The sequence below is a fragment of the Emydura macquarii genome, unplaced genomic scaffold, assembly GCF_026122565.2.
Source record: "Emydura macquarii macquarii isolate MOO-44397 ecotype Brisbane River unplaced genomic scaffold, CSIRO-AGI_Emac_v2 contig_3485, whole genome shotgun sequence".
NCBI classification, from domain to species: Eukaryota; Metazoa; Chordata; order Testudines; family Chelidae; genus Emydura; species Emydura macquarii.
This window is the reverse complement of record NW_027133622.1, coordinates 206,434-234,130: the sequence shown is the minus strand read 5'-3', so window position 1 is coordinate 234,130 and position 27,697 is coordinate 206,434. Positions and strand designations below refer to the sequence as shown.

At 48.9% G+C, this 27,697-nt stretch overlaps 1 protein-coding gene across 1 annotated transcript; it reads right to left on the bottom strand.

Annotated features, from left to right (window-relative positions):
- Positions 1-134: 134 nt before the first annotated feature.
- On the bottom strand, positions 135-25,774 carry PRSS53 (serine protease 53). Its single transcript, XM_067535286.1, has 14 exons — positions 25,705-25,774; positions 7,353-7,521; positions 6,031-6,311; positions 5,759-5,925; positions 5,405-5,621; positions 5,124-5,274; positions 4,480-4,739; positions 4,173-4,336; positions 3,115-3,346; positions 1,806-1,862; positions 1,357-1,413; positions 919-975; positions 473-529; positions 135-178 (listed from the first exon to the last, which is right to left on the bottom strand). The coding sequence occupies exons 1-14, from the start codon at positions 25,772-25,774 to the stop codon at positions 135-137; spliced, it is 1,983 nt and encodes a 660-aa protein (XP_067391387.1).
- Between the last annotated feature and the right edge of the window lie 1,923 nt (positions 25,775-27,697).

The following is a 27,697-nucleotide window of genomic DNA, read 5'->3' as shown; positions in this document are numbered from 1 at the left end:
CCTGATTCAACATCTCGGCAGCTGGAACCGCACAGGAAACATAGAGAGCTGCTGATTAGCACAAGACACTCGTCCGTTGGGTAAAGCAAATAGATGGAAGGTGGAGAGATGCCAGAATTCTCTTGGGTCGGTGGCTAGGAGAAAATGAACTTTCCTTTGTGTCCCTTCACTGTTTCACCTGTGAAAGTGACCGGAAAGATAACAGGCAGTGAGTTTGTGGGGTGTCTTTAGCCATAATTATTATGCTTCAATGGATCCCAAGGTGCTGAGAGGCAGCCAGCTCTGGGGCGGGACGTCAGGGTACGGAGCTACAAGAACACAGTTTAATACAGGCAGAGGAGGTGACTCTCGTATCCAGCTGACAGTGCAGGGGGAAAGTGTAGCGCCCTGTACCCCATGTTCACCATGCTTCCAAACACCCCTCAGGCATTAAGGGGACTGAAAACGGGTCCTCAGTGGCTCAGGGACTCACCTTCTCTTCGTTGGGAACCGCCGGGTGGCACTGGCTTCTGCCACTTGCCGCTGTAATCTGCAGGCGAGAGAGGTCCAGTCCGTGAGTGTCTCCACTAAGTCCCCCACATTGCTCCCTGCAGCACAGGGTCCCCTGGCACTGCACTGGGGCATTGGGGTCAGCCCTGATGGCTGCCCCCTCCCCCCCGGTGAGCCCCCACATTGCTCCCTGCAGCACAGCACCGCTTAGCGCCACACTACAGTGGCGGGTGGTGGCAGAGCTGAGCTCTGACTGGGTTGGTGGGAAGCAAGCAGAGGGGAAGGCACAGCCCAGGAGCTGGGAGGTAGCTCTGGGGGTGGGGAGTAGCTTGCAGCAGGGTCAGGTCGCTCTGCAGTGAGACCGCACTTCCAAACACCCTCAGCCCTCCCAGGGAGTGAGAAAGGGCCTGCGGGTGCCTAGGGACTCACCTTCTCTTTGTTTGGCACAGCCAGGAGGCACTGGCTTCTTCCCCTTGCCAACGGAAACTGCAGGAGAGAGAGGTGTAGTCAGTGAGTGTCTCTGAGCCTCGCATTGTTCTCGGCAGCAGAGCGCCCCTCAGGCTGCACTGGGGCATCGGGGCCAGAACAGACGGTGAAGGAGAGTGCCCCCCAGTGAACCCGTCCCACTCCCTACAGCACGGCGCCCCCTCGTGCCACACTAGAGAGGCTGGCGGTGACAGAGCTCGCACTTGGGGGTCAGCAGGCAGGGTGGAAGGCTTTTCCCAGGAGCTGGGAAGTGGCTTGGAGGGGGGAGGTGGGTGGCAGATTGCAGGAGGGACAAGTCGCTCTGCAGTGAGACCACACGGCCGAGTTCCCCTTAGACTTTCAGAGGACCAGGAAAGGGCCCTCAGCTGCTTATGGACTCACTTTCCCCTCGCTTGGCACAGCCGGGTGCCAATGGCTTCTTCCCCTCTCCGGCGGAGGCTGCAGGAGAGAGAGATCTAGTCAGCGAGAGCCTCCACTGAGTCCCCCACATTTTCCCCCACAGCACAGCATCCCCTGGCACCACACTGGGGCACTGGGGGTCAGCCCTGACGGCCAGGGGAGAGTCCCCTAGTGAGCCCCCCACTGCGCTCCCTGCAGCACAGCACCGCCTAGTGCCACACTACAGTGGTGGGTGGTGGCAGAGCTGGGCTCTGGCTGGGTTGGTGGGAAGCAGGCAGGCTGGAAGGCGTGTCTCAGGAGCTGGGAGGTAGCTCTGGGTGGGGAGGCAGGTTGCAGCAGGGTCAGGTCGCTCTGCAGTGGGACCACACTTCTGAACACCCCTCAGCCCTCCCAGGGAGTGAGAAAGGGCCCTCATGTGCCTAGGGACTCACCTTCTCCTCCTGTGGGAGCACTGGGTGTCACGGGTTTTCCCCCAACTCCACTGGTAGCTGCAGGAGAGAGAGATCTAGTCAGTGACAGTCTCCACTGAGTCCCTCACATTGCTCCCCACAGCACAGCATCGCCTAGCACTGCACTGGGGCATTGGGGCAAGCTCTGAGAGCCAGGGGAGAATGCCCCCCAATGAGCCCCCCACCGCACTTCCTGCAGCACAGCATCCCCTAGTACCACACTACAGTGGTGGGTGGTGGCAGAGCTGGGCTCTGGCTGGGTTGGTGGGAAGCAGGCAGGGTGGAAGGCGTGTCTCAGGAGCTGGGAGGTAGCTCTGGGTGGGGAGGCAGGTTGCAGCAGGGTCAGGTCGCTCTGCAGTGGGACCGCACTTCTGAACTCTCCTCAGCCCTCCCGGGGAGTGAGAAAGGGCCCTCAGGTGCCTAGGGACTCACCTTCTCCTCTTGTGGGAGCACTGGGTGTCACTGGTTTCCCCCCCACTCCACTGGTAGCTGCAGGAGAGAGAGATCTAGTCAGTGACAGTCTCCACTGAGTCCCCCACATTGCTCCCCGCAGCACAGCATCGCCTAGCACTGCACTGGGGCAATGGGGTAAGCTCTGAGAGCCAGGGGACAATGCCCCCCAATAAGCCCCCCACCGCACTCCCTGCAGCACAGCACCGCCTAGTGCCACACCACAGTGGTGGGTGGTGGCAGAGCTGGGCTCTGGCTGGGTTGGTGGGAAGCAGGCAGGCTGGAAGGCGTGTCTCAGGTGCTGGGAGGTAGCTCTGGGTGGGGAGGCAGGTTGCAGCAGGGTCAGGTCGCTCTGCAGTGGGACCACACTTCTGAACTCCCCTCAGCCCTCCCGGGGAGTGAGAAAGGGCCCTCATGTGCCTAAGGACTCACCTTCTCCTCCTGTGGGAGCACTGGGTGTCACTGGTTTCCCCCCCATTCCACTGGTAGCTGCAGGAGAAAGGGATCTAGTCAGTGACAATCTCCACTGAGTCCCCCACATTGCTCCCCGCAGCACAGCATCCCTTGGCACTGCACTGGGGCATTGGGGTCAGTCCTGACTGTGAGGGGCAAGTGCCCCTTACTGAGCCCCTGATTTGCTCACCATTACACAGTGCCCCCTAGTGCCACACTGGGGTATTGGGGCCAGCCATAGATGCAAGGGGAGAGCGCCTCCTCAGTAGTCACTTGTGCAGTACCCTGGTTTTCCTCTCTGATCTCCCATCCAAGCACTGCTGTAGCCCCCCCTTGCTTAATGTGGGGTCCCAACTCAATGGAGTTTGCAGTCTGGAGCTTCCCTTACTTGGAGCAGGCTTTGTTGGGCAGCTGTCCTCGTCAATGGCCACCGGAACTGTAATGGACTGCTTGGCAAAGTAACCATCCCGCGTGATCTCCATGATCCATTCCTCGTATGCTGTCACTTCTGTGTGCACCCCGGGCCGGCTCCTGTTCCCGCAGCCATTGCCAAAGCTGGAGAGCCCAGCCAGGAACCAGGTGCCCTTCTCATTGCAAATCAGAGGCCCCCCATCATCGCCCTGGAGAGTCAAGAGCAAAGGGACAATTGCAGGAGCTCCAGAGTGGGTGGGCTCTCAGGGCCTATTGTGCAGAAGATATTCTGGGTCTTCCCCGTGGAGTGGCTGCAGGAGGAGAAGTCTTGGAAATTCAGTGGAATTGTCCACCTCCATGAGTTACCAGGGGCTACCCCAGGGCACAGTGGGTCAGAGGTCACACAGCCCATCTCCACACCGTGGAGAACCATAGGGTGCTATCTCCATGCCTAACCCAAGGCAGGATGGATCAGCCATGGACACTGGGACAATTCAGCACAGGAGAATCGGGCCTGTTGGATCCACACTCCACCCAACGCTGGATGGCCCAGCCACGGGCAAAATAGGAGGCGTCAGTACCAGGGACAGCTCCAGAAGAACAAGGGCATGTGGACAATGTGCGCTACCTAAAGCAGGTCGGCTCAGCCCCGGCCAATAGCAAATGTCAGTACCATGGACAGTGCCATAACCCCCGTGGAGAGCTGGCTACCTGCCCAGCCCTGGATGATAGGACACGCCAGCACCCCGGGCAGCTCCAGAAAGAGCCAGGATCTAGATGCAAGTCATCAGCACCTTGAAAGTCCAGGGCATCCAACAAGCGAGTGGAGCAGGGGTGGGGTGGGGTGATGGAAGCCCTCCCAGGCCCAGGCCCCTCTCGTGGAAGACGGGGGAAATGTGTCCATTGACAGAGCCATGGAGATCAGGCCTTCAGAGCCAGCTGTGGTGGCTGCCCACATGTTCTGAAGCCTGTGGGGCCAGGCTGTGCACAGCGCCCAGCCCATTCAGAAGGACCTGGATGGGACGGCTCACTCACCTCGCAGCTGGCGATCTTCTCCTGCGGAGTGGCACAAAGCATGCCTGGGAGGATGGACACTGCCTCAGCCGCCGAGCTGGACTGGTTGTAGGAGCACTTACAGGTTTTGTGTCCCATGAGATCCACCTCCACGCCCTGTAGTGGCTGTGGCGAGGGTGCCCCGGCTGTGAAAACACAGAGATGCCGTGTTGGATGTTATCAGGCCCGACCCCTTCTTCCACCCTTCTCCCCTGAGCCAGCCAGTGACTACCTAGGACCCAGACTAGAGCCAGCACCCCAGCGGAGAAAGGCTCCGCGTCCCACATACCGTTCTGCCGTCCCTTGACCCAGCATGTGGTGCCGAGCTGGAAGCGGTGTGTGTTGTACGGGAGGCAGACAGCCCACATGTGCTCCCCAAACTCCACTGGCTGGGCAAGCATCAGCAGTGCGATGTCGTAGCCCTCGATCGCGTTCACGTAGGCCCCGTGGAGGATCAGCTTCTGCAGGCCCCTCTCTTCTTGCCAACGTTGTCCTGCACCCTCCTGCTGCTCCCCCAGGAACACCTTCCAGTCTGTGTGTTCCTGCCGCCTGCAACACAGATGCACGAGAGGTTACAGATCTGTCAGGGTGGGGAGCTGGGCGGGGGGTCAGGACTCCTGGGTTCTATCCCTGGCTCTGGGAGGGGAGACGGGTCTAGTGGGTTAGAGCGGGGGAGGTTGGGAACTAGGACTCCTGGGTTCTACCCATGCTCTGGGAGGTAAGTGGGGTCTGGTAGGTTAGAGCAGCTGGGGGTCAAGACTCCTGGGTTCTCTCCCTGACTCTGGGTGGGACGTGGGGCACACATTACAGCTATATTGATTGCACCATTGATCTCTGATAGAAACATGGATACTTCAGGGTGTGTGACTCTTCTCCCTCCTTCCCTCCCCCAACACCTGCTGGATCACCCCAGCCCTGGTGCCCCGCACTCACCCGATGAAGCAGTGAGCGGCCGCCAGCACCCAGCTCTCAGAGATCAGGGCTCCCCCACAGACGTGCTGCCCCCCAAATTGTAGGCTCACATACCAGGGCCAGGGCCCCTTGGCAGTGAAACTCAGCTGATGGCCCTTTAGCTTGCCGCAGCCTGGAGAGATTAGGAGTCAGTAGTTATTACATGGCCCCCTAAGCCAGCCAGTCACTCAGCCCTAGGGCCAGACCAAAACCAGCGCCCCCTAGAGGGGAAAGGCTCATGTCCCATTCCCCGCTGGCCTTACCTCTGCACTTTCCCTGCTCGCTGCTGGTGGGACGTGGCATGGTCTGGGCAGCGAAGGAGGCTCCCCCCGTGTGGTTCTGGATCCAGCCGGTGTAGGCCGTGACCTCGGTCAGCAGGATGGGGCTGTGGGATCGGGCGCAGCCCACTGAGAAGCTCAGGATCCCGGCCTGGAACCACGTCCCGTTCTCGGAGCAGACCACTGGCCCCCCGGAATCGCCCTGGGGAGGAATAGGTGGGGAGCTTCAGGGCAGCCCCTCTGACCCCCTCCCACAACCCATCTGCTCCCCTTCCCTCTCCTGAACCCCCCTATCCCAGCCCCCTGCCCTCTTCCTGCCCAGCGTCCCCTCTCACTCACCTGGCAGGGCCCCTGGCCCCCAGTCTGGTTCCCGGCACAGATCAGCCCTGGCCCAGCAGGGCTGGAGAGCTCCTTCTGGCGCAGGTTGTTGTGGATGCAGTTGCAGGTCTCTGCACTGAGCAGGTCCAGCCCCACCTTCCTCAGAGGCATGGGGTGTGGGAGGGTGACTGCGGGGAGGGAAAGAGGGAGAGTCAGTGCCTGGGTGAGGATGAGCCTGCCTCGGGTGGGCAAGGGGCTAGATGTCTCCATCTGTGCCAGAGGTTCTCACTCACCATCCTCCTTCACCCTGCCCCAGCCGGTGGCCCAGCACTGGGACCCGAAGGCAAACTGGTGGCTGGAGTAGGGCAGGCAGACTGGGGCTATGTCACGGCTGAAGGGGACAGGCTCTGCCAGTCGCAGGAGGGCAATATCCATGCCCTTGGTGTAGTCTTTATACGCCTCGTGGGTGATGATCTGGGACACATTCCGCGTTACCCCCGGCAGTGTGCCACCGCTCAGCTGCAGACGCCCTAGCACCACCTTCCAGGGGGAAGGGTCCTTGGTCGTGTCTTTCCTGCAGGGAGATAAGGGACGGGGCATGATTTCTAGGCTGGGGAAAGTGCCAGGGTCTAGACCCGGCTGTTCTAGGCTCTCTGCTCTGTAAGGGATACTGAGGTTGAGACTTGTCCGAGATTGTACACACAGATCTAGATTGCTTCCTGGCTCTTGATGGTGCACTTGGTTCTAGGCCAATAGATCTTGATGGTTCTAGATTCCCTGCCCTGGGATTATTGTGTATGATGCTCTCTGCTCTAAATTTGTGTCTTTTGGGGATGGTTCTACATTCGTGGCTGTCGGCCAGTTCCTGAGTGTATCTGAAACTATAAGCTTGTGTCTAAACTCATTCTAGATGACGCATACAGCCTGAGATTCTTGGTTCTGGTTGGTACACGCTGTTTTAGATTCATGCCCCTAGGTTTGTTCTAGATGGTGCATGCAGCTCTAGATTCACTGCTCTTGTTGGCACACACATTTCTAGATTCATAGCTCCACACTTTCTAGATTGCGCAATTGTATCTAGATCCAGGACTGTAGATGGTGCACACAATTTTAAATGCACAGCTCTGGGCTCATTCTAGATGTGGTGCATGTTTCTAGACTCACTGCTATGTACTCTAGGTCCTGCAGTCCTTTCTAGATGATGCAGATGTTCTAGATTCCAGCTCAGGATGTTGTGCATACTTCTAGCCTAACTGCTAGACTCTTGGGTGTAGGTCGGGTCTAGAGTCATAGATGTAGGCTGTCCATTCTGGGTGGAGCACATGGTGCCAGCTTTCTTGCCCTAGACCATGCACTAGTGCTGGATGTACAGCTCCAATCCCGCTAATCTAGAGACACAGCTCTTGACTCCATTCTTGAGACCATGCTGGTTTCTAGGACAGCTCTCTGCCTCTGGATGATGGCAGCACTGGACTCAGAGCTGTGGCGCACATGGGTCTAGATGAACCATCCCGCACTCCTGGCACTAGATGACCTGCACAGTTCTAGCTGCCCCATTCTAGAGGCCATGCAGACTTCAATCCTCTGGGCTCTAGCCCTGAGCTTCTAGACTCACCCGATGAAGCAGTGAGCAGCCGAAAGAATCCATGTGTCACCAATCACGGTCCCTCCACACGTGTGCTCCCCACGGAGCTGCAGGCTGACCTGCCATGGCCATTCCCCTCTCAGGGCGTTGACCCCACCAACAATCCGGCTAAAGACTTTCTGTTTGCCACAGATTGGTCCTGTAGAGAGGGGAGAAATTACTTGTCACCCAATAATATGTCATGCAAATGTTGCAATGGCTTCATTTGCATATCTTATTAATATAGCATCATGGGCGTATCGGGCTGGAAGGGACCACGCGATGGTACCAAGTCCAGCAGGACCAAGAAAACCTAGCCCAGCTCTGACAGGGGTTTGTCTCACCTGTTCCTCAAAAACCTCTAGTGACGGGGGCTCCACCACCTCCCTCGGTAGCCTGGTCCGGCGCTGAACGCCCCTGAGAGTTAGAACGTTTTTTCTAATTTCTAACCTAAATCTCCCTGGCTGCAGATTAGCCCCGTTACTTCTTGTCCCACCTTCAGTGGCCGTGGGGAACAATTGATCACAGTACTCTGTATACCATATTTGAAGGCAGTGATCAAGTTCCCCCCTCAGTCTTCTTTTCTCAAGACTAAAACATGCCGTGTTTCAAACCTTTCCTCAAAGCTCAGGCTGTCTAAACCTTTCCCCAGTTTTTTGCTGTCTGCTGGACTCTCTCCAGTTTGTCCACATCTCTTGCTAAAGTGCGGCACCCCGAACTGGACACAACTCTCCAGCCGAGCCTTACCAGTGCCAAGTAGAGCGGGACGATTACCTCCCCTGTCTTACAGACGACACTCCTGTTCATGCAGCCCCGAATGATGTTAATTTTTTTTTGCCACTGCATCTCGTAGAAGATGGGGGTTGGAAGGGACCTCAGGAGGTAGCTAGTGCAACCCCCTGCTCAAAGCAGGACCAGCCCCAGCTAAATCATCCCAGCCAGGGCTTTGTCAAGCTGGGCTTTAAAAACCTCTAATGACCATTGTTGACTCTCAGTTGATCTGTGATCTGCTATAAGCCCCAGAGCCTTTTCAGCCATGCAACGACCTAGCCAGTTATTCCCCATTTTGTAGCTGTGCATTGGATTTTTTCCTTCCTGAGTGCTGCACTTTCTGCTGGTCTTCACTGCATTTCACCTTGTTGGTTTCAGACCAATTCTCCGTGCATTGACTCATTGGCATAACGTCAGGGTGAAATGCACAAAATGCCTCCTTTCCAGGGCCATTGTTCCTACTCCCCACCCACCACAGCCCCATGGCAGACGGAACCCGCCACTTGGGAGCCTGAAAGAGGGTGACCAAAATCAGGCGCCTCCTGTCCCAGCAGTTCAGATGAGAAGGATGAGAGGGATGTCCTACCTGCTGCCGCTGCTCCTTGGTGGAGGCCTGTACGGGAGAGAAGAGGAGAAGGGTGAGGAGCTGGTGTCGGTAGCCTCTGGGGGTGATTTCATCTGGAGGGAAGTGCTGACTCCAAGACAGCCCAGGCATTGGGAGGATGAGTCCAAAGTGTCCAGTGGGCTTAGCAGGGAGAACTGACGTCTCTGAGACATCATCTTCTGTGGATTAGCGCTCATGGGTTAGAGCAGGAGGGGCTGGGGCCAGGACTCCTGGGTTCCATCCCCAGCTTTGGGAAAGAAGTGGGTCTAGTGGGTTAGAGCTGGGGGCCAGGGCTCCTGGGTTCCATCCCCGGCTCTGGGAGGGGAATTAGAGGAGTGGGAGAGGCAGTCAGGACTCCTGGGTTCTATTTGCAGTTCTCAGCAGATAAACAGACAATAGACAACAGAAAAAAAAATAGGGGTCTAAAATAGGGTGACCCGATGACAAGTGTGAAAAATCAGAACAGAGTGGGGGATAATAGGTGACTAGATAAGAAAAAGCCCCAAATATCGGGACCGTCCCTATAAAATCAGGACACCTGGTCACCCTAAAACCCAAAGACGCTTAAGACAGCGGGGGAGGGGAGATAAAATGGTTAAAAACCCAACAAAATCACCTGGGTGAAAGAAAAGGAAACTGTTTAAAAAAGCAAATGTTGGTTTTGTGATTCCAAAATAAATAGGCCTGTGAGCTGGGCAGCGGGGGTGGGGAGCTCGGTAGGGGGCACTCTCCCCTCACTGCTGCCCCCAGTCTGGCACTAGGGGGTGCTGTGCTGCCGGGAAGGGGTGGAGGCTCAATAGAGGTGATGGGGTGTGAATGTGACCTTCCGCTGCACCTTGCCTGGCTCTGTCCCATTTGGACGCCCTTCTAGGCAGCTCTTGCCCCCACTGGGGCGATGTGACTGAGCCATAAGGCCACTTAGGTCTGGCTGCCTCGTGTGGGGGTTTGGTGCCCGTCTGCCAGTGCTGGGATTTCCGCTCCACCCGACAGCTGTCGCTAGGAAGGGGAGAGCCCCAGGGCTACTTAGTGAATCAGACCCATGGGCCCATCTAGCCTGGTATCCTGCCTGCTCTAGCAGGAAGAGGTGATGGAGCAGAGTAAATTGCCACCTCCCCACCAAGTGTTGCCCCATGTCAATTGTGACATGGGGGCTGACAGAGAAGAAGAATTTCCTTCCTGTTCCTGTTACAGGAAATTCCTTTATGCCCTGGAGCCTGAGAGTGGGACCACTCCACCAGCAAATCCCCTGCAGGCAGCAGCTTCCCCTTGGCCTGCTGGATCCACGTGTGCTATGAACCCCACCGGGGTTACTGACTGTCACGCACTCCCCCGGCCCCTCTAGTCTGTGCGCCCCGCAGCCCAGCCTGCACACCCCGCTGGCTACCAGCTTGAGTTCTGCGCTGGTGCAATCGTCTGATGCATCAAGCAAGAAATTTTAATGGGGCAGTATCAGGAAGACTGAGGCTAATTATTTCAAGTGCTCCAGTATCTACCAACTGACTCTGACTGTCTTGAAAACTGCTGTGTCTCCTGAGGCTGCCTGGTGGGGCATTTGAGCCAGGGGTATCCCGAAATGTTGCCCTCTAAAAAAATCACGTGACAGTGGCAGCTTACAGTTCTTACCACTTTGTTTGCGCATGCCTAGTGGTTAAACAATGGCTCTGATCGACCTCAAAACTGATCTCACCCCCTAGGGATTGAGCTCTCCCCTTTGGGGAAGCAGGAGTAGCAAAGTAATCCAGGGTAAATGTTAGATCTCCAGTGCAGCTGGAGCCCAAGTGAGGAGCCAGGAAAAAAACCATCATTGATGTACGTGCAGCAGGACTGGTGACTAGTTGTGACTGGTAAACTTCACCAGCACCCACATGCTTTGAGCCTGAGTCCTGCCTTCTGCAGAAACTACTTCGGGAAATGTTGCCCTGAGACCAAAGCTTCTGGTTTAGGAGCTGCCATTTCAAAATGCTGAGAAACCTCAAGCATGAGCAAGTGGGTTGCTTAATACCAGATATTCCTAATAGACAGTCCTATTCTAAGGACTGGTGTACAGTCGATATTGACCAGGATCCTGTCCTCAAGCAAAGCAGTAACTTTGGTTTATGGTGGAAAACTAAATGCAAAAGCCAGATTTCAGCTGTCCACAAGAACTCACCCAATCGATACAAACCAAAGGACCACCCTGATCAATGTCACCTATCCACGGGCTTTAGTTCCTTGGAAAACAGTGTCCCAAAGGACTTGTCAGACCTCAGAAACATTTTAGTCACGATCAACTATACTGATCATGTGGTCATTGCAGAGAATCACAGGGGCTCTTTTTCGATCAAACGCCATCCAAGGGTGAGGTCCTGAGTCATGCATCTTAGAGTCTTTCATCTTCCCTCGATTTAATTAATATGCCTTTCCAGCACAATGCTTGCGAAATAAAATTGGAGTCTGTATGTGGATGTTAGAACAACTCAAGAGAGCAGCTCTTACAGCAGAAACTTTGGCAAAACTTCCCAAAACAAGTCCCTGCAGAATGATGTTAGATAAGGGTGTCGATAACGGGAGAGGGTGCAGAGACGAGCCATGAGAATTTTCTGCCTCATTTGGGAATTTATTTGAGAATTGGAAAACCTGCCTTATAGTGAGATGTCCAAGGAGCTCCATCTATTTAGTTAACAAAGAAAAGATTAAGAGGTGATTTGGTTACCGTCTCTAGTGACCTACACGGGGAACAAATATTTCATAGTGGGCTCTTCAAGCTAGCAGAGAAAGATCTAACAAGATACAATGGCCAGAAGCTGAAGTCACACAAATTCAGACTGGAAACAAGGTGCAAATTTTTAACAGCAGGGGAATTAATCATTGGAACAATTTCCCAAGGGTTGAGGTCGATTCTCCATCACTGGTGATTTTTAAATCAAGATTGGGTGTTTTCCAGAGAGATCTGCTGTAGTTCAACTGCAGAAGTCCTACAGCTTGTGTTATGCACAAGGTCACTTTCTAGGATCTAGTGGTGTGGGGTCGCTGAATGCAAGCAATATACGTCAGTGGGGCTCAACCTGTGCTCCTCAGACTATGTCTAAGGGGTGCGTTAAGACTTAGACTGAATACGGACTGAATGGAATTCAGCTATATACACTGACAATAGATTTCCAAAGGGGTCCCCACCTCCATTTGAAATTTCCAAAGGGGTCCGCAACTGAAAAAAGGTGAAGAACCACTGATCTAAGTAAGACACATTCTCAGAAAACTTCCACGGTTAGGACTGAAACTCCTAGTACATGGGGGCTATTCAGATACGCTAGTCCCAGCATGTCATCTCCACCCACATTACAGCGCATTCTGGCTTCTAACAAAGCCTGTCTTGCTGCGCACAAAGCACTGTCTCTGGCTCATCAACTGGGAGATCCAACTTTCACTCCGAATAACCTTGTCGATATCATTTCCCCAAAGGGGCAGCGGGTGCTGGGCCCCAGCTGAGATCGATTCTGAGAAGGGGAGGCCAGTCTGGTGGTGGATCAAAGCCATCGTTTGAGCCCTGGGTATGGCTAAAAAAGTGACAAGAACTGTAAAACAGCTCAGTCTATTTAGCTAAACAAAGAGAAGGTCAAGGGGTGACTTGATCCCTGTCTATATGCACCTACATGGGGAACAAATATTTAATAATGAGCTCGTCGATCTAGCAGACTAAGATCTGACACGATCCAATGGCTGGGAATTGAAGCTAGACAAATGCAGATTGGTAGCAAGGTGTCTATTTTTAACAGTGAGAGTAATTAACGATTGGAACAGTTAACCCCAGTTGTGCCGCGTTCTCCACCGCTGACCATTTTCCAGTCAAGATTGGCTGCTTTTCTAAAGCTCTGCTCTAAGGAATTCTCGGAGGGAAGTTCTCTGGCATATTCCATCCACGAGGTCAGACTCATTGATCGCAATGTTCTTCTCTGGCCTGGGAATCTACGAATCTATCGGCCGTGGGGTAACGAGAGCCTGAGTCGAATTAGGCCCCTAGAGAAGGTGCAGAGCTGGGGAGGGCTGGGTTTTCGTAAAGGATGGAGTTCAAGGCCATGGGAAAATGGACCAGGGAGGAGAACACGTGAGAGGCAGCTGAGCGTTATCTTTCTTGGCAAAGGGGAGCCTGGGAAGCTTGGAGGTAGCGATGATGAAACCTAAGGGGGTGGCTGGAGAGATTTTGGGGGCTGTGGAGAGGATCTGCAGGAGGGAAAAAGCTCTTGCCACAGCCCTCACGGAGGGACGCTGGCAGGGAGGCTCTGCTCTGTGATAAGAGCCAGGAAGACTTGTGGAGGCATGAAGCTGAATCCTGGGAAGAACCCCTGAGGAAGGCAGGTGGGGGACCTGGGTGTGGGGGAGGGAGCCTGGGAAGCCCGGGAGGTGGTGAGAAGGCGAAGACTGTAGAAGACGGGGCATCTCACAGCGGCAGGCCTGAAAGAGGGCTCAGAACTGAGACCAAGGGGGCACCAAGGCAGCGGGAGATGCGGTGAGCCCCTGGCAGGGCTCTGTGACATACCAGGAGCTGAGCGGGACCCGCCGCACTGGTGCTGAGATTTCTCCGAGTGGTCTACGTTGAACACCCTGTCTCAGGGGAACTCCCAGGAAGAGGGGCAGAGAAGACTGGAATATGGAGTCTCGTTTGATGTGGATTTGGGGGTGGAGCACCCCAGAATTAAAATGGGAGCTGGCTGTGATCTGGGAGCCAGGACTCCTGGGTTCTATCCTCAGCTCTGGGAGGGGAGTGGGGTCTGGTGGTTAGCGTGGGGGGGATGGGCTGGGTGCCAGGACTCTTGGTTTCTATTCCCAGCTCTGAGAGGGGTGTGGTGGGGGTGGGACGCTGGGAGCCATGATGCCCCAGCCCCTCCCGTTTGGCCCATGCACCAGGGAATCTGCTTCCAGGTGCTTTGGAAGCTGAGCCTTGCCCTGCCCGGAGCAGAGCACTAGCTCGGAGAGCCCGGTCGCTAGTTGGGAGTTTTATTGAACTTTATGCCCACTCAGAAATGGCAAACAAACAGCAGCACTGCCTAGTCACGGAAGTGAGGGTTTCCGCCAAAGTCCAGCTCTGCTCCCACCCCAAATGTAAACAAAAGCTCTGAGCAAATACCCAGCACTGCCCATGCCACACAGCCTGGCCTTCCCTCTTTTCCCATGAGTGGGTCTCATCTCATCCCTACGGACAGCAGATATCCCCTCCCTGTTCTTGCTCAGTGTTCCCTCTTGACTTCTTGGGAGGATGGCAGAAGCTGGATGCACCCCACGCATGGCATGTTAGCAGGGCTGGAGATTTGGGTCAAGGCACATTACACGCCTGGGTTCTATCCCTGGCTCTGGGAGAGTAGTGGGGGATAGTGGTTAGAGCAGGGAGGGCTGGGAGCCAGAACTCCTGGGTTCTATCCCTGGCTCTGGGAGGGGAGTGGGGTCTAATGGTTAGAGGAGCAGGGGCTGGGAGTCAGGACTCCTGGGTTCTATCCCAAACTCCGGGTTTGCAGGTCCCTGTCGCTGTCCCCATCTGCCCAGTAGCTCGGTGCTGAAATTAGTCTAGCCACCACATATCTGCAAGCCTCTTCCACACGGCACTCATGCCACCCTGGAGCCCGATTTCCCTCCCGCACCATGACTCACAGATCAACATCAGCACGAGTCTCTGAGGGCTGAGAGATTCCATCCTCCGTGGGCCTGTCTCCTCCGATCCTCCTGCGCCTGCCTCCTGGGCACAGTTTAAATACACCTTGCACCTGCCACCCGAGGTTGTCCCGCCCCATCGCACCTTGCCAGAATTACACAATGAGGTGTGCATGTGCGAATGCTTTACTCACTGCCACTTCACCAGGGCTCTCTCTGCCCTGCGGGCTTGTTACTGCTCTTTGGTGAGCTAGGATGGAGTCACAGACACAGGGGACTTCTGCCCCTTCCTTCAGGCTTTTCTAATAGATCTAGAAATTGTGTCCCATTTTCGCCATTGGAAATTCAGATCTTGGCTAACCTAGAGGATTCTGTGGGCTACTGGGGATCTGGGAGGATTTTGAGATGAGAGACAGACAGGAATCGAGGCTGAATTAACCCAGAAGGGGAAAGAGTTCTTTTTTGGACAGTTTAAAACTCTTTTATTTAGTTTGGGAACCTCTATTTAACTCACATGTCCAATAAACTCTGAGGATAAAATCTCTCTTTGTTAAAGACACAGATTTTACTGAGATGACTTGACACTTTTTAAAACACACATTTAACTCCTCATGTTCACAGTGCAAACTCAGGATCAATTCTTTCTGAGTTAATTATTCAGATTTGATTTAGACTGGGTGATTTTTTTTTTTCCTCCACACACATATTTGTCTCAAAGGCTGAAGAAACTGTTGGGAGAAAATCTCTCTAGGTTAATTTTAACTGTAATGTGTTGAATTTCTGATAGCCTTCGTGGTCCACCAAACGCATGGGATAAAAATCTCTCTGAGTTAGAGATTCACATTTCATTCAGACTATTTGAATCCTTTAAAAAATAATAAACATTTCACTCTCGCACCCCTCTTTGTGGAAGATTCTACTTTATTCATCATGTTTACTATTGATCATTAAATAATTATATTTATTACTATTCTTATGTGGTTGTAGGATAGAGTTTAGGAACCTGCCAAGATTGGTGTTCTCCCTATGCCCCAGGTACTGCATCGATTGAGACCCCATTCTGCTCATGCTACTCAGACCTTACTGAGATTGGGCCCTCATTCTCCAAGGTGCTGTACAGACACTGAGTTATAAACAGCCCCTGTTGCAACAAGCTCATAGTCTAAACATGGATTTCTTGTTTGCTTTATATGTCTCCAACCTCCATTTAACTCAAACACTTACTATACAGTGGGGAGGAGGGATGTTTCTGTGAAAAGTTCCATACTCCTCAATCTCTCTGAGAGCAGGAACCATCTTTCTGTTTGGGGTTTAGACAGTGCCTAGCACAATGGGTTTACTGCTGTGTCTCCCAGGAACTACTGTAATAAATCAAATAAATAAAAAGGGTCCCCCAAACTAGTGAAGCCCAGAGCCACATGTTTAAGATTAAGTCAGCAGAGTTGGATGGCTATAGAGAGATATTCAGGCTTTCATTCTGCATCATGCGTGAGCCCCACAGATTGGCAGAGGCCCCATGTGCATTGTTAACCAATGAATTGGGGCTGAAGAAGACAGCTCAAGGCAAATCTTGTTCACGGGATGTATATTTCTTTCATTTCACCTGGGTTTGCGTGCGTTTGCGTGCATGTGCGTGCGTGTCTGTGCAGCTGGGGGGCACGGAAAGCTGTTGATCCAGCCGAAGCAGCCAATCGTTTACCAGCCGAGATGCTGTAATGAGCCAGCTCAGCGTGAGTGAGGGCCAGAAGGTGAGGGGAGAGCGACGCATATCCGAGTCGCGCCTCGTTTTCCCTGCAAAGCACTCCCACCCATGACGGAGGGAGGGAATGGGGCATCATGAGGCCAGACAGCACAGGATTTCTGACTAACAGCGCAGGGATCACATGTGGAGTGCTGAGGGGCAAATTCCTCAGCTGCAGCTGGCAAGAACAAAACAGTTCATTAGGGTGATTGAGATCAGAACCCAGTCCGGACTCCACTGGTGTCAGTGGGGTCACTCTAGATTTACCCTGGGGTCACTGAGCTCAGCTCACACACAATGGGGACCCTGATCTCTGTAGGAGCCAGTCCCCGGACCTTGTAGCTTACACTCTAAATAGACGACACAGACCCAGGATGGGGAGGGGAAACTGAGGCATGGAGTGATTCAGTGACTTGCCCATGGTCACACAGGGAGCTGGGAGGTGAACCCAGGGGTCCTGGAATCCCTCTCTAGGCCTTGAGCACAACAGCACGCCCCCTGCTCTCCAGGACCCAACCTGGCTGATGTTCTCTGAGGCCGGTGTTGCATAACTAGATTCCACAGCATCTCAGCCTTCATTTCACAAGTTAATTCTCTAGCCCCCATGGCTGCAAAGAAACCCACCCAACCGGTGTGATGGGTGCCTGAGTCTGCAGCGAGCCAGACACAATAGTGATTGTTAACACTTGAACCTAACAATGTCACCCGACACATGGGTGTAATTAAACTGCTGATTGTTCTGGTGGCTGAGGAAGGTGAAAGACATTGGGAATGGAACCCATGTGGGTGGGGGAAACTGGGAGTTGCCGTAGGAATCAAAGAAAGAGTTATGTCTATGGTTTAACCCATGTTAATTCTGAAGCCTACTGATGATACTTTAAAATGTCAGTTTTTATTCTGTCATTGCTGATGGTTTCTGCAGGGGGTTGGAGTAGGAGTGGGAGTGGAGCTCATTTAGGGTGGGGAGAACTGGGACTGCTGGGGGAAGAATGGGGTATTCAAATCTGTAGTTTCACTCCGTGTTGACTCTGTAGTCTAATGATGACACTTAACAATAGCAGTTATCACCATTCCCTGGCTGGTCATGTTAGAATGGAGCCTCTGGGGGAGAGGAACTGGGAGGATTTTCCCCTACCGTTTAACCAATGTTAACTCTGCAGCCCAATGGGGATGCTTAAATTTGTTATTATTATTAATATTTTGTATTAGGGACCCCCGTTGTGTCAGGACATTCACAGACCCCGACCGAGATGGGGGCCCCCATTGTGCCAGGCCTTTCACAGACCCCGACCGAGATGGGGGCCTGGTCGTGCTGGGTGCTGCAGAGACCTCAGAGATCAGGGCACTAGCTCACCTTCACTGCCTCCTTGTATAGCCCAGGGCAGAGAATTTCCCTCCCCACACCCCGGTTCACCCAGCCCTGAGCCCAGGAATGGATGTTTGGCCGAAGCAGCTGTTCCACTAAGACACCTAGGCTGGAGGGGGGCCATCCAGAGGGGGACCTTCCCACCCTGCCCAGAGAGGGGAGAGCTCAGCCCATGGGGACTGATAGTGGCTAGAGGGGGGAAGTGAAGGGAGGATGGGGAAGGACAGGACAAAGGAGCCAATCCAGCCTGGATTACCCGCTGGGGCGGGGGGACGGCTGTGCTGCAGGGGGCTCACTAGGGGGCATGCTCCACTTCCAGTCAATGCTGATCTCAATGCCCCAGCGCGGTGCTAGGGGGCACTGTGCTGCAGGGAGCAGGGGGGTGCAGCAGAGGGCGCTGTGCTCCAGGGAGCAGGGGAGCACAGTAGGGGGCGCTGTGCTGCGGGGGAGGCAGGGCACAGTAGGGGATGCTGTTCTGCAGGGAGGAGGGGGAGGCAGGGCACAGTACGGGATGCTGTTCTGCAGGGAGGAGGGGGGGCACCGTAGGGGGCGCTGTGCTGCAGGGAGTGTTGGAGATGTAGTACTATTTGAGTTGCATGATTACTGTCCTACAGGCCTAGCACAGCTTCAGTTCATTGCTCAGCTATTTGACTTTTGTAGCATAATATTTTTTAGTTGGCAGAAGTAAATAGTAACTTTGCAACTGTCTCAGTTTCTGCATACCCCGGCACATAACAAGACAAAATACACAACAGGTATGCTTGCAGCTGTTTCATTTGCACACTGTTTCATTGCCAAGGGGCATATTTTTACACCTCCCCTCCTATCACCAAATATTGTTTTAACAACCCCAATTATTATAATAAAAAATATATCATTAAAAATAAAACCCCAAAATAAATCATTAATATATATAATAATAAATAAAAAATAACTAAATAAAAATTATTTATAAAAAAATATAAAAAGTCACGACTTAAACAAAAAAGCGCGCTCCATCAACACTTGACTCCATGGGAGGGGCTGCCGGTCGAACCAAAGAATCCACCGACTCCCTGGCACTCCCCTGAAGAAAGCCATTCCTGTATACAGCCTTCTGAGTAACTGCTTAGCTCTCCCAGCTTAATAAATATAATATATTGTAGTTAATTTAAGCTTTGTATTTAACTAGTATATTTATAAAAAACCTTGCACATTAAACCTTATTAATCTGCAAATCAGGCGTACCATGTCTCACTGGTATTCACACTGATCACTAAGTGTCCAGTATCAACAATTGACGTCCTTGCTGGGTGGGCTCAATCAGCTGTGAGTGAGATGATCTTTGAGGTGTACGGTGCAAGGGTTTCTCTCATTGCGTGTCAGCAGGGTAGCAACCTGTCTGGCACGGTTCTCCACGAAGCTGTATTTGTATTTGGCTTTAAGAAAAGGGCATGATGTCCTCTCCAGGAATGTGTTATGAGTCAGGCAGTCGAGGGGTTGCCACTCCTGTCCCCCTTTCGCTAAAACCAATCACGGGTATGAAAGCTTTGGTAGATAGCCAGGGAAAAAACCCATAGTCTGAAAAAGCATTTAAAAGTAAAATGGCATATGCAGACGTGATGCTCCAGTGGGAACAATTCACAGAGACAAAGCCCGATCGTAAGGAGAAGCTCTTGGCTGCTTTATAAGGGCTCATTTTAGTACCTAAAACCCTCACTGAAGAGTTAAAAAAATTAGCCAAAACCCCAAGAAGCTGCATAAACAATTAATAGCATGCCAAGGTCAAACACAAAAACTAAAAATAAAGTCTGAATCTTCAGTGTCCCACTGTCTCACTCAGGCTAATTTGCTCTCTAACTCTCAGCGCAATGCAAAAAAGTACAAAAAAAGCACTAAACATTGGGAGGAAACAGCTCATATCTGGGAAACAAAATGTAAAGACGCACAAGCTGCGGTATGCATTGTCCTAAAAAAAAGAAAACAGAAAAACTGAGGGCCAGTCCCATGCAGTTTGTCGGCGGCAGTTGTCTCAGTGTACACAGCAATTAGCTGCTGCTCAGGGAATTATTGCTGCCAAGCAGGCAGACGGATGTTGTGGCGGTGCAGAGTGATGGTATGCAGGACTTTGATCTGTCAGCCCTCTGTTACGCAAAGGCTGCATAAAATAAAAATCAGTCAGATCAGAGCATAGAATGTCTTTCCTCCTATCCTCCTCTCAAGCAAATAGCAAAACAGCTGGCTAAAAAAAATATGCCACAAGCTACTGCACCTATGGCTCCTGTGCTTATAAAAACCAAAAAAATCCCAACAACCTATTAAAAAAAAAAAACCCTAAAAAACCCCACCACCAATACTACCACCAAAATAAACAAATAAAATAAATAAATACATAAATAAATAAAATAAAATAAAAATAAGCAAGAGCAAGCACTAAAAAAAGCTTTAAAAAACATCACCCCTAACAATGTAGTTGCTTGGTTTGCACAGCTTACCACAGTTCCTCAGTTAAATTATAGTAATTATGCCTTGCTGTTAAAAAATGTATCCCATTAGACTCCTTTTTAAGACTTCCTGTAAATACACACACACGCACAAAAAAGAGCACAGAGGGGTACCCTTATAAAAAAATGTCTTTAAAGTAGTAAATCCTGGCAAGCACATTAAGGTGTGCTTTTATCTAAAGCGGCAAGCCCTAAAAAAATGCCCTAATGCTTGCCTACAATGTAAAAAAATCTTATGGCAAGCTATGGGGCATAAAAAAAAAAAATCAAAACCTTATAAACACAAACTTTCCAACTCGTTTCATAAAAAAGCTACGTCCACGGATAAAAGTTGCTTTAAGTCCTCAAATTTAACAACTATAACATAAAAGGCACTGTTACAGAGAGTTCGGAAGCAAGCTTATTTACTAGGATATGTCTATGCTGACAGTTGCCGCCGTCAGACCGATCTTTCTGGATCGATTGAGCGGTCAGCGTGGACCCACTCAATCGATCAGGAAGTCGACACAGTAAATCCACCCCTCAAGTGGTGTAGTGCAGCATTGACTGGAACACGGTTCCTGTCGGCGCAGTGCAGTGAAGACGCTGCGCGGAAGCAAAGCACAGCAGTCGACGGGAGTTACACAAACTACTCTGCGTAGCTTGCATAACTCCCGTCTCCTGCTGCTGAATTTCTAGGTAAGTGTAGACCAGGGCCTAGTAAGCCACGCCTTTCCTAATAAACACAAAAGAAAAGCTGCTGCGCAAACAAAACAAAAAAGTGGCTGCTCAAATCACTTTTCAAAAGCAAAAAAGCAAAAATAGTAATTTAGTCCCTAAAAAATTTAACTGAGGGCGCGTCCGAGGGCGAGGCTGTGGGAGGAACGATCTCCTGCTCTGGGTACTGTGGAATCGAGCTCTCCAATATGCCCCTAAAGCGCTAATTAATAGCAAGTCAAATAAGCAGCTGGCTGACCTGATTTGTCAAAAAAAACCAAAAAACGGGAGTCTCACACTCCAACCACACCCCCTGAGGGGAAGCTCTCGGAGGCATAGGGTGGCTGGGCGTCCCCAGGTCCCCCATTACATTACTTACAAAATAACCGTTGCATATCCAAATAGCAAATTAAATGTAATAACAGACAATTTATATAATTCTCAGCAAAACCAATAATATTTATAAACAAAAAAAAGCATAAAATACCACAGTACAATTCCTTTATTATGCCATATAATTTAATAAGCCACTAAATAACAACAAATAAAAATAATAAATATATGTTATAAATAATTAATACTAATAAAATCTATAAATTCTGGTTTTATTTGATGTTTTGTTTATAAATAGTTATCATACAAATCCACAACAGCACACAAAAACACAAAATCAAAATATGTAATATAAAAAATATATATAATGTTCTTGCTATTGTTTGTGTTTGCTGTGCTATATTAATATAAACAAAAAAATAATGCAATCTCAAACAAATGTTACAAAATAATACCGCTGCCCACTGCTGTGTGGCTAAAAAAAATGCTTTAAAGCTTAAAATTTTTTTGTAATTTTAAAAAGGAACTCACAATTAATGTCACCAAAATAAATACCCCCTGAGAAGAAGCTGGCCCAAATAATTTAATTTATTTACACAAAATAAATTAAACCAAAAACCCCCCAAAGCAACACACTGTTATAATATCAAAATCAGTCTAAAATAATTTATAATAAAGCCAATTTTAGCTATTACTACATAAAAATATTCCACCTAATAAAAAAAAAACCCTATTACTAAACTAAAAATATACTATCCACAATAGATTTTAATAAATCCCTCTGCAAATATAATAATATACATAAACACCTATATGAATACAATTATACATTATGCTCCCAAGTCCAAAAAATACAATATTAAAAACTTAATATTAAAAAAAATTATAAAAATCAAATACTAAAACCCCCAAAACTACACCTTATAAAAATACATATAAGCGTACAAAATATTAACATATCCCACCTACATCCCCATTGTGCACCATTTATAACACCCCAGTACAAAAATAGCTGCACTAAATAAACACCTAAGTAACATACAATGCTAAAACACATACACGTCCCAAACAAAACATTAAAAAAATTTAAAAAATATAAAAGCATCAACAAAAATACTAAATAGAATTAATAAAAATTTTTTAACAAATAAATTAAATACCCTAAGCAAAAGCCTTAAAACCCTATCAAATCCCATAATACACACATTCAGCCTTAAAATATAAAAAATAATTACTAAAAATACATTAATATCCTAAAAAACCTCACAAAAATTATAATAAATGCTACCTCCAAAGCTTTAAATTACATACAAGCACAGCTGTAAACCCAAAAAATAAACCAAAATATAATTAAAAAAACTTAATAAAATCCTACCTAATAAAATAAAAAAATTAATTTAAAATAATACCACCACCCAAAAAACCCCTTAAATCATTAATAAAAATATTAAATTTCACAATAAATACCCAAGCTCAAATAATTACAGCATATATAATAACAATATCTGCTGTTTGCATGATAAACATACACAAAATAATCCCCCTAAACCTCAATATAAAAACTAAAATATTATAACCTCTTAAAAATCTAACATAAATATTAAAAAACCCAAAAAACCCTCAAATAATTAATTTACAAAACTACACACATAAAACCATATTAAAATCAAAATTAAAATATATTTATAAAAAGCACTAACACAATTTACATACCCTTATAAAAAATAAATTAAATATATAAAATTATCAAGACTTTATTACCCAATAATAGCATTAATTCTACCATTATATGTATTAAACAAAATTATGTTTACATACACACAATATGCCCAAATTATAATTAATAAAATTTATAAAAATATTAGTATTATAAAATATATTCAAGCAATAATATTAAAAATCAATACTAATTTAATACAACACATACTAACACATTCAAACAATAACCCTGCTTACACACATTCAAAAACAATTAAAAGCCATAAATTTAATAATCAATTATAATAAAACTAAAATAATCAAAATCCTAAATACTACAAAAACTACCACAAAACACAATTGTGGAGACTGAATTGCATAGTGGCATCTGCAGCACCACATGCACTGCCCCCTCCCCGTGGATAAAGAGGCAGCCTAGGGAGGGTTGACTCAGCAGCACGAGCCGCATGTACCTGTCTCCTTATAAGGAAATGAAGTGACCCCACCTGCTGGTGCGTGGTCAGCAACTGCCCAGGATAATTGTAATCACCTGGTTGGCTGGTTCATACCTGCCCAGGAAATCAGGAGCACCTGGTTGGCTAAACTCCGAGCCATGACCTTAGAAGGTCATGCAGCAAATAGCAACCAATGGGGCTTAGCCTCTGCTGACTGTGGGAAACTATAAAAGTTCAAACCCAGGTGGCAGAAGGCAGAGAGGAATTGAATCCACCTGGCATCCTGCATATCTCCTGGTCCTGTCGGCTCGGCGGGCTGACGCATCTTCCCCAGCCCGCTTCACTGTGAACTGATCACTCACAGTGGCTCTCTCCCGTCTGCAGTATCTAAAGCAAATGGCAACTGAATTTGGCCAGCATGGTATACCTGTATATAATGTTTGTGAGTATGGATTAACTGTTTTCTGTTGTGTTTGTCTTGTAACTTCTTTGGGGAACTCCAAAACTGGGCACCCTAGTGTCACATGCTGGCAGCCACGCGTTGATCCAGGAGAGATCACAAAACGCTAAAGTCTTGGGTGGCACATTTTGTCCTTTCATGCACGGAGTTCTCCTGCCCTTTGCTATCACTGTTTGCTGTGCAATTGCTTGCTGTGAAACTGTTTATTATAGAAATAGAACTGTTTTATTATAAGGATAGGATTGTTTATTGTAAAATAAAGGGTTTATTGATTAAGCAAACCCCCAGAATCATCACTGTCTCGCTTAACCCCCCGTATCCCAAACTGAACCTATCTGAGAGTTTTTCTCTCTGTTTCCACAACAATTAATAAAAAACCCTACTAAAATAATCCCCCACTTATACTAAAATTTTAAATCTAGCATTGCATTGTGCTCATATATATGTTACAAATAATTTCTATAATAGCTAAAATAAAATTCTTTTAATAAACTAAAAAATCCCTAAAGCGACTCAAGGGCCTAAAAGACCCCCGCATACGAGTGAGGCGGTGCTCTGCAATATACCCCGCCGACGAGAAGACACTAATCGTTTGGACCCCGGCTGGGGTGCCTTGAGCCATAGTCGGAGGTGTCTGTCAAGGAGTCGTAGTGGTGGCCTATTGAGCTATGGCAGCCACCAAGGAGAGGATGTTGGAGGCCCAGTGCAATTTGAGTTGCTTGACCACTGTCCTGCAGGCTTAGCATAACCTTGCTTGCTTGGCTACACTGACCCCTGTAGCAGGACTTCCTCCAGTTGGCAGAGATGAATAGGACTACTGAGTAACCTTGTAGATGTCTCAGTTTCTGCATACCATGGCACATAACAAAACAAAATACACAACACGTATGCTTGTAGCTCACATAGATAACAGTAATAAAAACAAGTTACCCTTGCACATCTGGGGGTACACTGTTTCGTTGCCAAGAGGCATATATTTACACCACCCCTCCTATCACCAAATATTGTTTTAACAACCCCAATTATTATAATGAAAATAAAATATAATTAAAAATAAAAACCCAATATAAATAATTAATATATACAATAATAAATAACAAAATAATTAAATAACAACTATTTATAAAAAAATTAAAAAAACACTCCATCAACAAAAAAACACATTCCATCAACACCTAACTCTACAAAAAATACTACCAATCAAACCAAAAAATCCATTAACTCCCTAACAAAGCCCCTTAAAAAACCCGTTCCTATATACAGCCTTCTAAATAACTCCTTAGCTCTCCAAACTTAATAAATATAATATATTATAATTAATTTTAAACTTTATATTCAACTAATATATCTATAAAAAACTTTATACATTAAAACTTATTAATCTACAAATCAAGCATACCATATCTCACTAATAGTCACAGTAATCACCAAATATCCAATATCAACAGGGAACCCGGGGGGGGGGGGGGGGGGGGGGAGGTTCCCGAGGGGGACTCAGGCCCTGGAGCAGCCTGTGCAGGGGAAGAGAAAGTCCTGTCCCTAGCCCAGCTGGAACCTGGTGCACGGTGGGACCCTTGGCCTACGCACCCCCACCCTTGCCCCCTCCCCTGCTCTGGGCCCAGCGCTCGGGTGTTAAAGGGGACTTGGGCTGGCTCTATGTGTGTGTGTGCGGGGGTTATATGTATAGTGCAGTTTCCCCCCCCCCCCCATTTTCTGTCTAGCCCACCTCAGCCCCCCTCTGGGCTGGTGCCACCCCTGCCCAAACTTGCTGGTGGCCAGGTTATATCCATTTATTCTTGTGTCCACATTGGCGCTGAACCTCAATCACTCCTCTCCCTCCCTGGTGTTTATCCCTCTGATGTGTTTATACAGAGCGATCAGATCTTCCCGCAGCCTTCGTCTGGTTAGGCTAAACGAGCCACGCACCTTACGTCTCCTCTCATAAGGCAGGTTTTCCGTTCCGCGGATCAGCCTAGCAGCCCTTCTCTGCACCTGGTCCAGTTTGAATTCATCTTCCTTAAATATGGGGGACCAGAACGGCACACATTATTCCAGATGAGGTCTCACAAGCGCCTTGTATAATGGTGGTAACACCTCCCTATCTCCACTGGAAATACCTCGCCTGACGCATCCTAGGATTTCATTAGCCTTTTTCATGGCCACATCACACTGGCGGTTCATCGTCATCCTGTGATCAACCAATCGCCCAGGTCCTTCTCCTCCTCTGTCACTTCCGACTGACGCGGCCCCAGCTTATAGCAAAAATTCTTGTTGTTAGTCCCTAAGGGCATGACCTTGCACTTTCCACTATTAAATGTCATCCCATTGCTGTTACTCTAGTTTTCAAGGTCATCCAGATCGTCTTGTGTGATATTCCGGTCCTTTGCCGTATTGGCAACACCTCTCACCTTTGTGTCATCCTCAGATTTGATTAGCACACTCCCACTTCTTTCGCAAAGATCAGAGATAAAAGCATTAAAGAGGATTGGTCCCAAGACCGATCCCTGAGGAACCCCACTCGTGACCTTCCTCCAGCCTGACAGTTCATCTTTCAGTGTGAGCCGTTTAAGCAGTTCCTTACCCACCTTTCAACTGTCATATTAATCCCCATCTGCTCCACTTTAATAACTTCCCCTGTGGAACTGTAGCAAATGCCTTACTGAAATCCAGGTAAATTAGATCCACTGCATTCCCTTCATCTAAAAATCAGTTATCTTCTCAAAGAAGGAGACAAGGGTGTTCTGGCACAATCTGCCTTTTGTAAAACCATATTGTATTTTATCCCAATTACCATTTACATCTATGTCCTTAACAGCTTTCTCTGTTCCACGACCTTGCACACAATGGAAGTCAAACTAATGGGCCTGTAATTTCCAGGATCACTTTTTCCCTTTCTTACAAAGAGGTACTACATTAACAATCCTCCAGTCATAGGATACGACCCCCGAGTTTACAGATTCATTGAAAAGCCTTGCTGTTGTGGGCTTGCAATTTCACATGCCAGTCCCTTTAATATTCATGGATGGTGATTATCCAGGCCCCACAATTTAGTCCCATTAAGCTGTTTCCTTGCCAATCCCTCCCGTCTTCCACTCCTTGCAGGCTCTCTGCTTTCTCTTAATCACCTGTCCGAGATGTTTGCTCATCCAGCTTGGTCTGCAGCCCTTGCCTGTGAATTTGTTCCCCTTCCTCGGGATGCATCAGATAGTTCCTGCAACTTTGCCTTCAAGTCATTCCCAGCCTCCTCCACATTCAGATCCTTCAGTTCTTCCATCCAGCCCCCTTCCCTGACTACTTCCCTTCCTTCTGTAAAGTTTGCCCTTTGGAAATTGAGGACCCTAGCTGCACAACTGGTTTTGTTTATCTGTATGTTTAGTGTAAATTGAATTAGCTCATAATCACTCGAGCCAAGGCTGTGCCCTACAACCAGCTCTTCTATGAGGTCCTCATTACTCACCAGTAACAAATCTAAAATGGCATCCCCTCTTGTAGGTTCAGAAGGTTCTTTGGTGAAGAAATGTCAGCTGTCACAGCTGGGAATAACTGGGCCCTAGTATTATTAGATGCACTTCTCCTCCAGCCTATATCTGGGACATTAAAGTCTCCCAGAATCACACAATTCCCAGTTCCAGAGGAGTAGCCATGTTAGTCTGTATACAGCAAAAACAACGAGAGTTCTGGAGACTAACAAATTAACAAATTTAACTAAAAAATTGTTTTTACAATTCCCAGTAGTATTTATATAATTAAAAACACTAAAGAGGTCTCTATCCATATCCAAACCGGATCCTGGGCATCTGTAGCAGATCCCAAGCACTATCCCAGGGGAACCTCTGGTAGCTTTGTTCCCCAAAGGGATTTTGACCCAAACAGATTCTGTTTTAGCCATTCTGTGACTTCTAATTTCTTTCTAGACTATCGCATTGACATACAATGCTACTCCAGCCCTTTACCTCTGCCTTTCCTGACCAGCACATCCCCTTCAGTACTGGTTCTCCAGCCATGACGACTATTCCACCATGCTTCTGTTAGCCCCATAATATGGGCTTTCACTTCCTGCACCAGTAGTTTTAGTTCCTCCATTTTGTAACCCAGGCTCCTGGCATTGGT

Coding starts and splice junctions, on each gene's coding strand:
- PRSS53 (XM_067535286.1), bottom strand. CDS start 25,774: ATGACGATGAACCGCCAGTGTGATGTGGCCATGAAAAAGGCTAATGAA. Junction 5,622..5,758: donor GGGGCCAGGGGCCCTGCCAG/GTGAGTGAGAGG, acceptor ATTCCTCCCCAG/GGCGATTCCGGGGGGCCAGT. Junction 4,337..4,479: donor GGTCAAGGGACGGCAGAACG/GTATGTGGGACG, acceptor GTGTTTTCACAG/CCGGGGCACCCTCGCCACAG.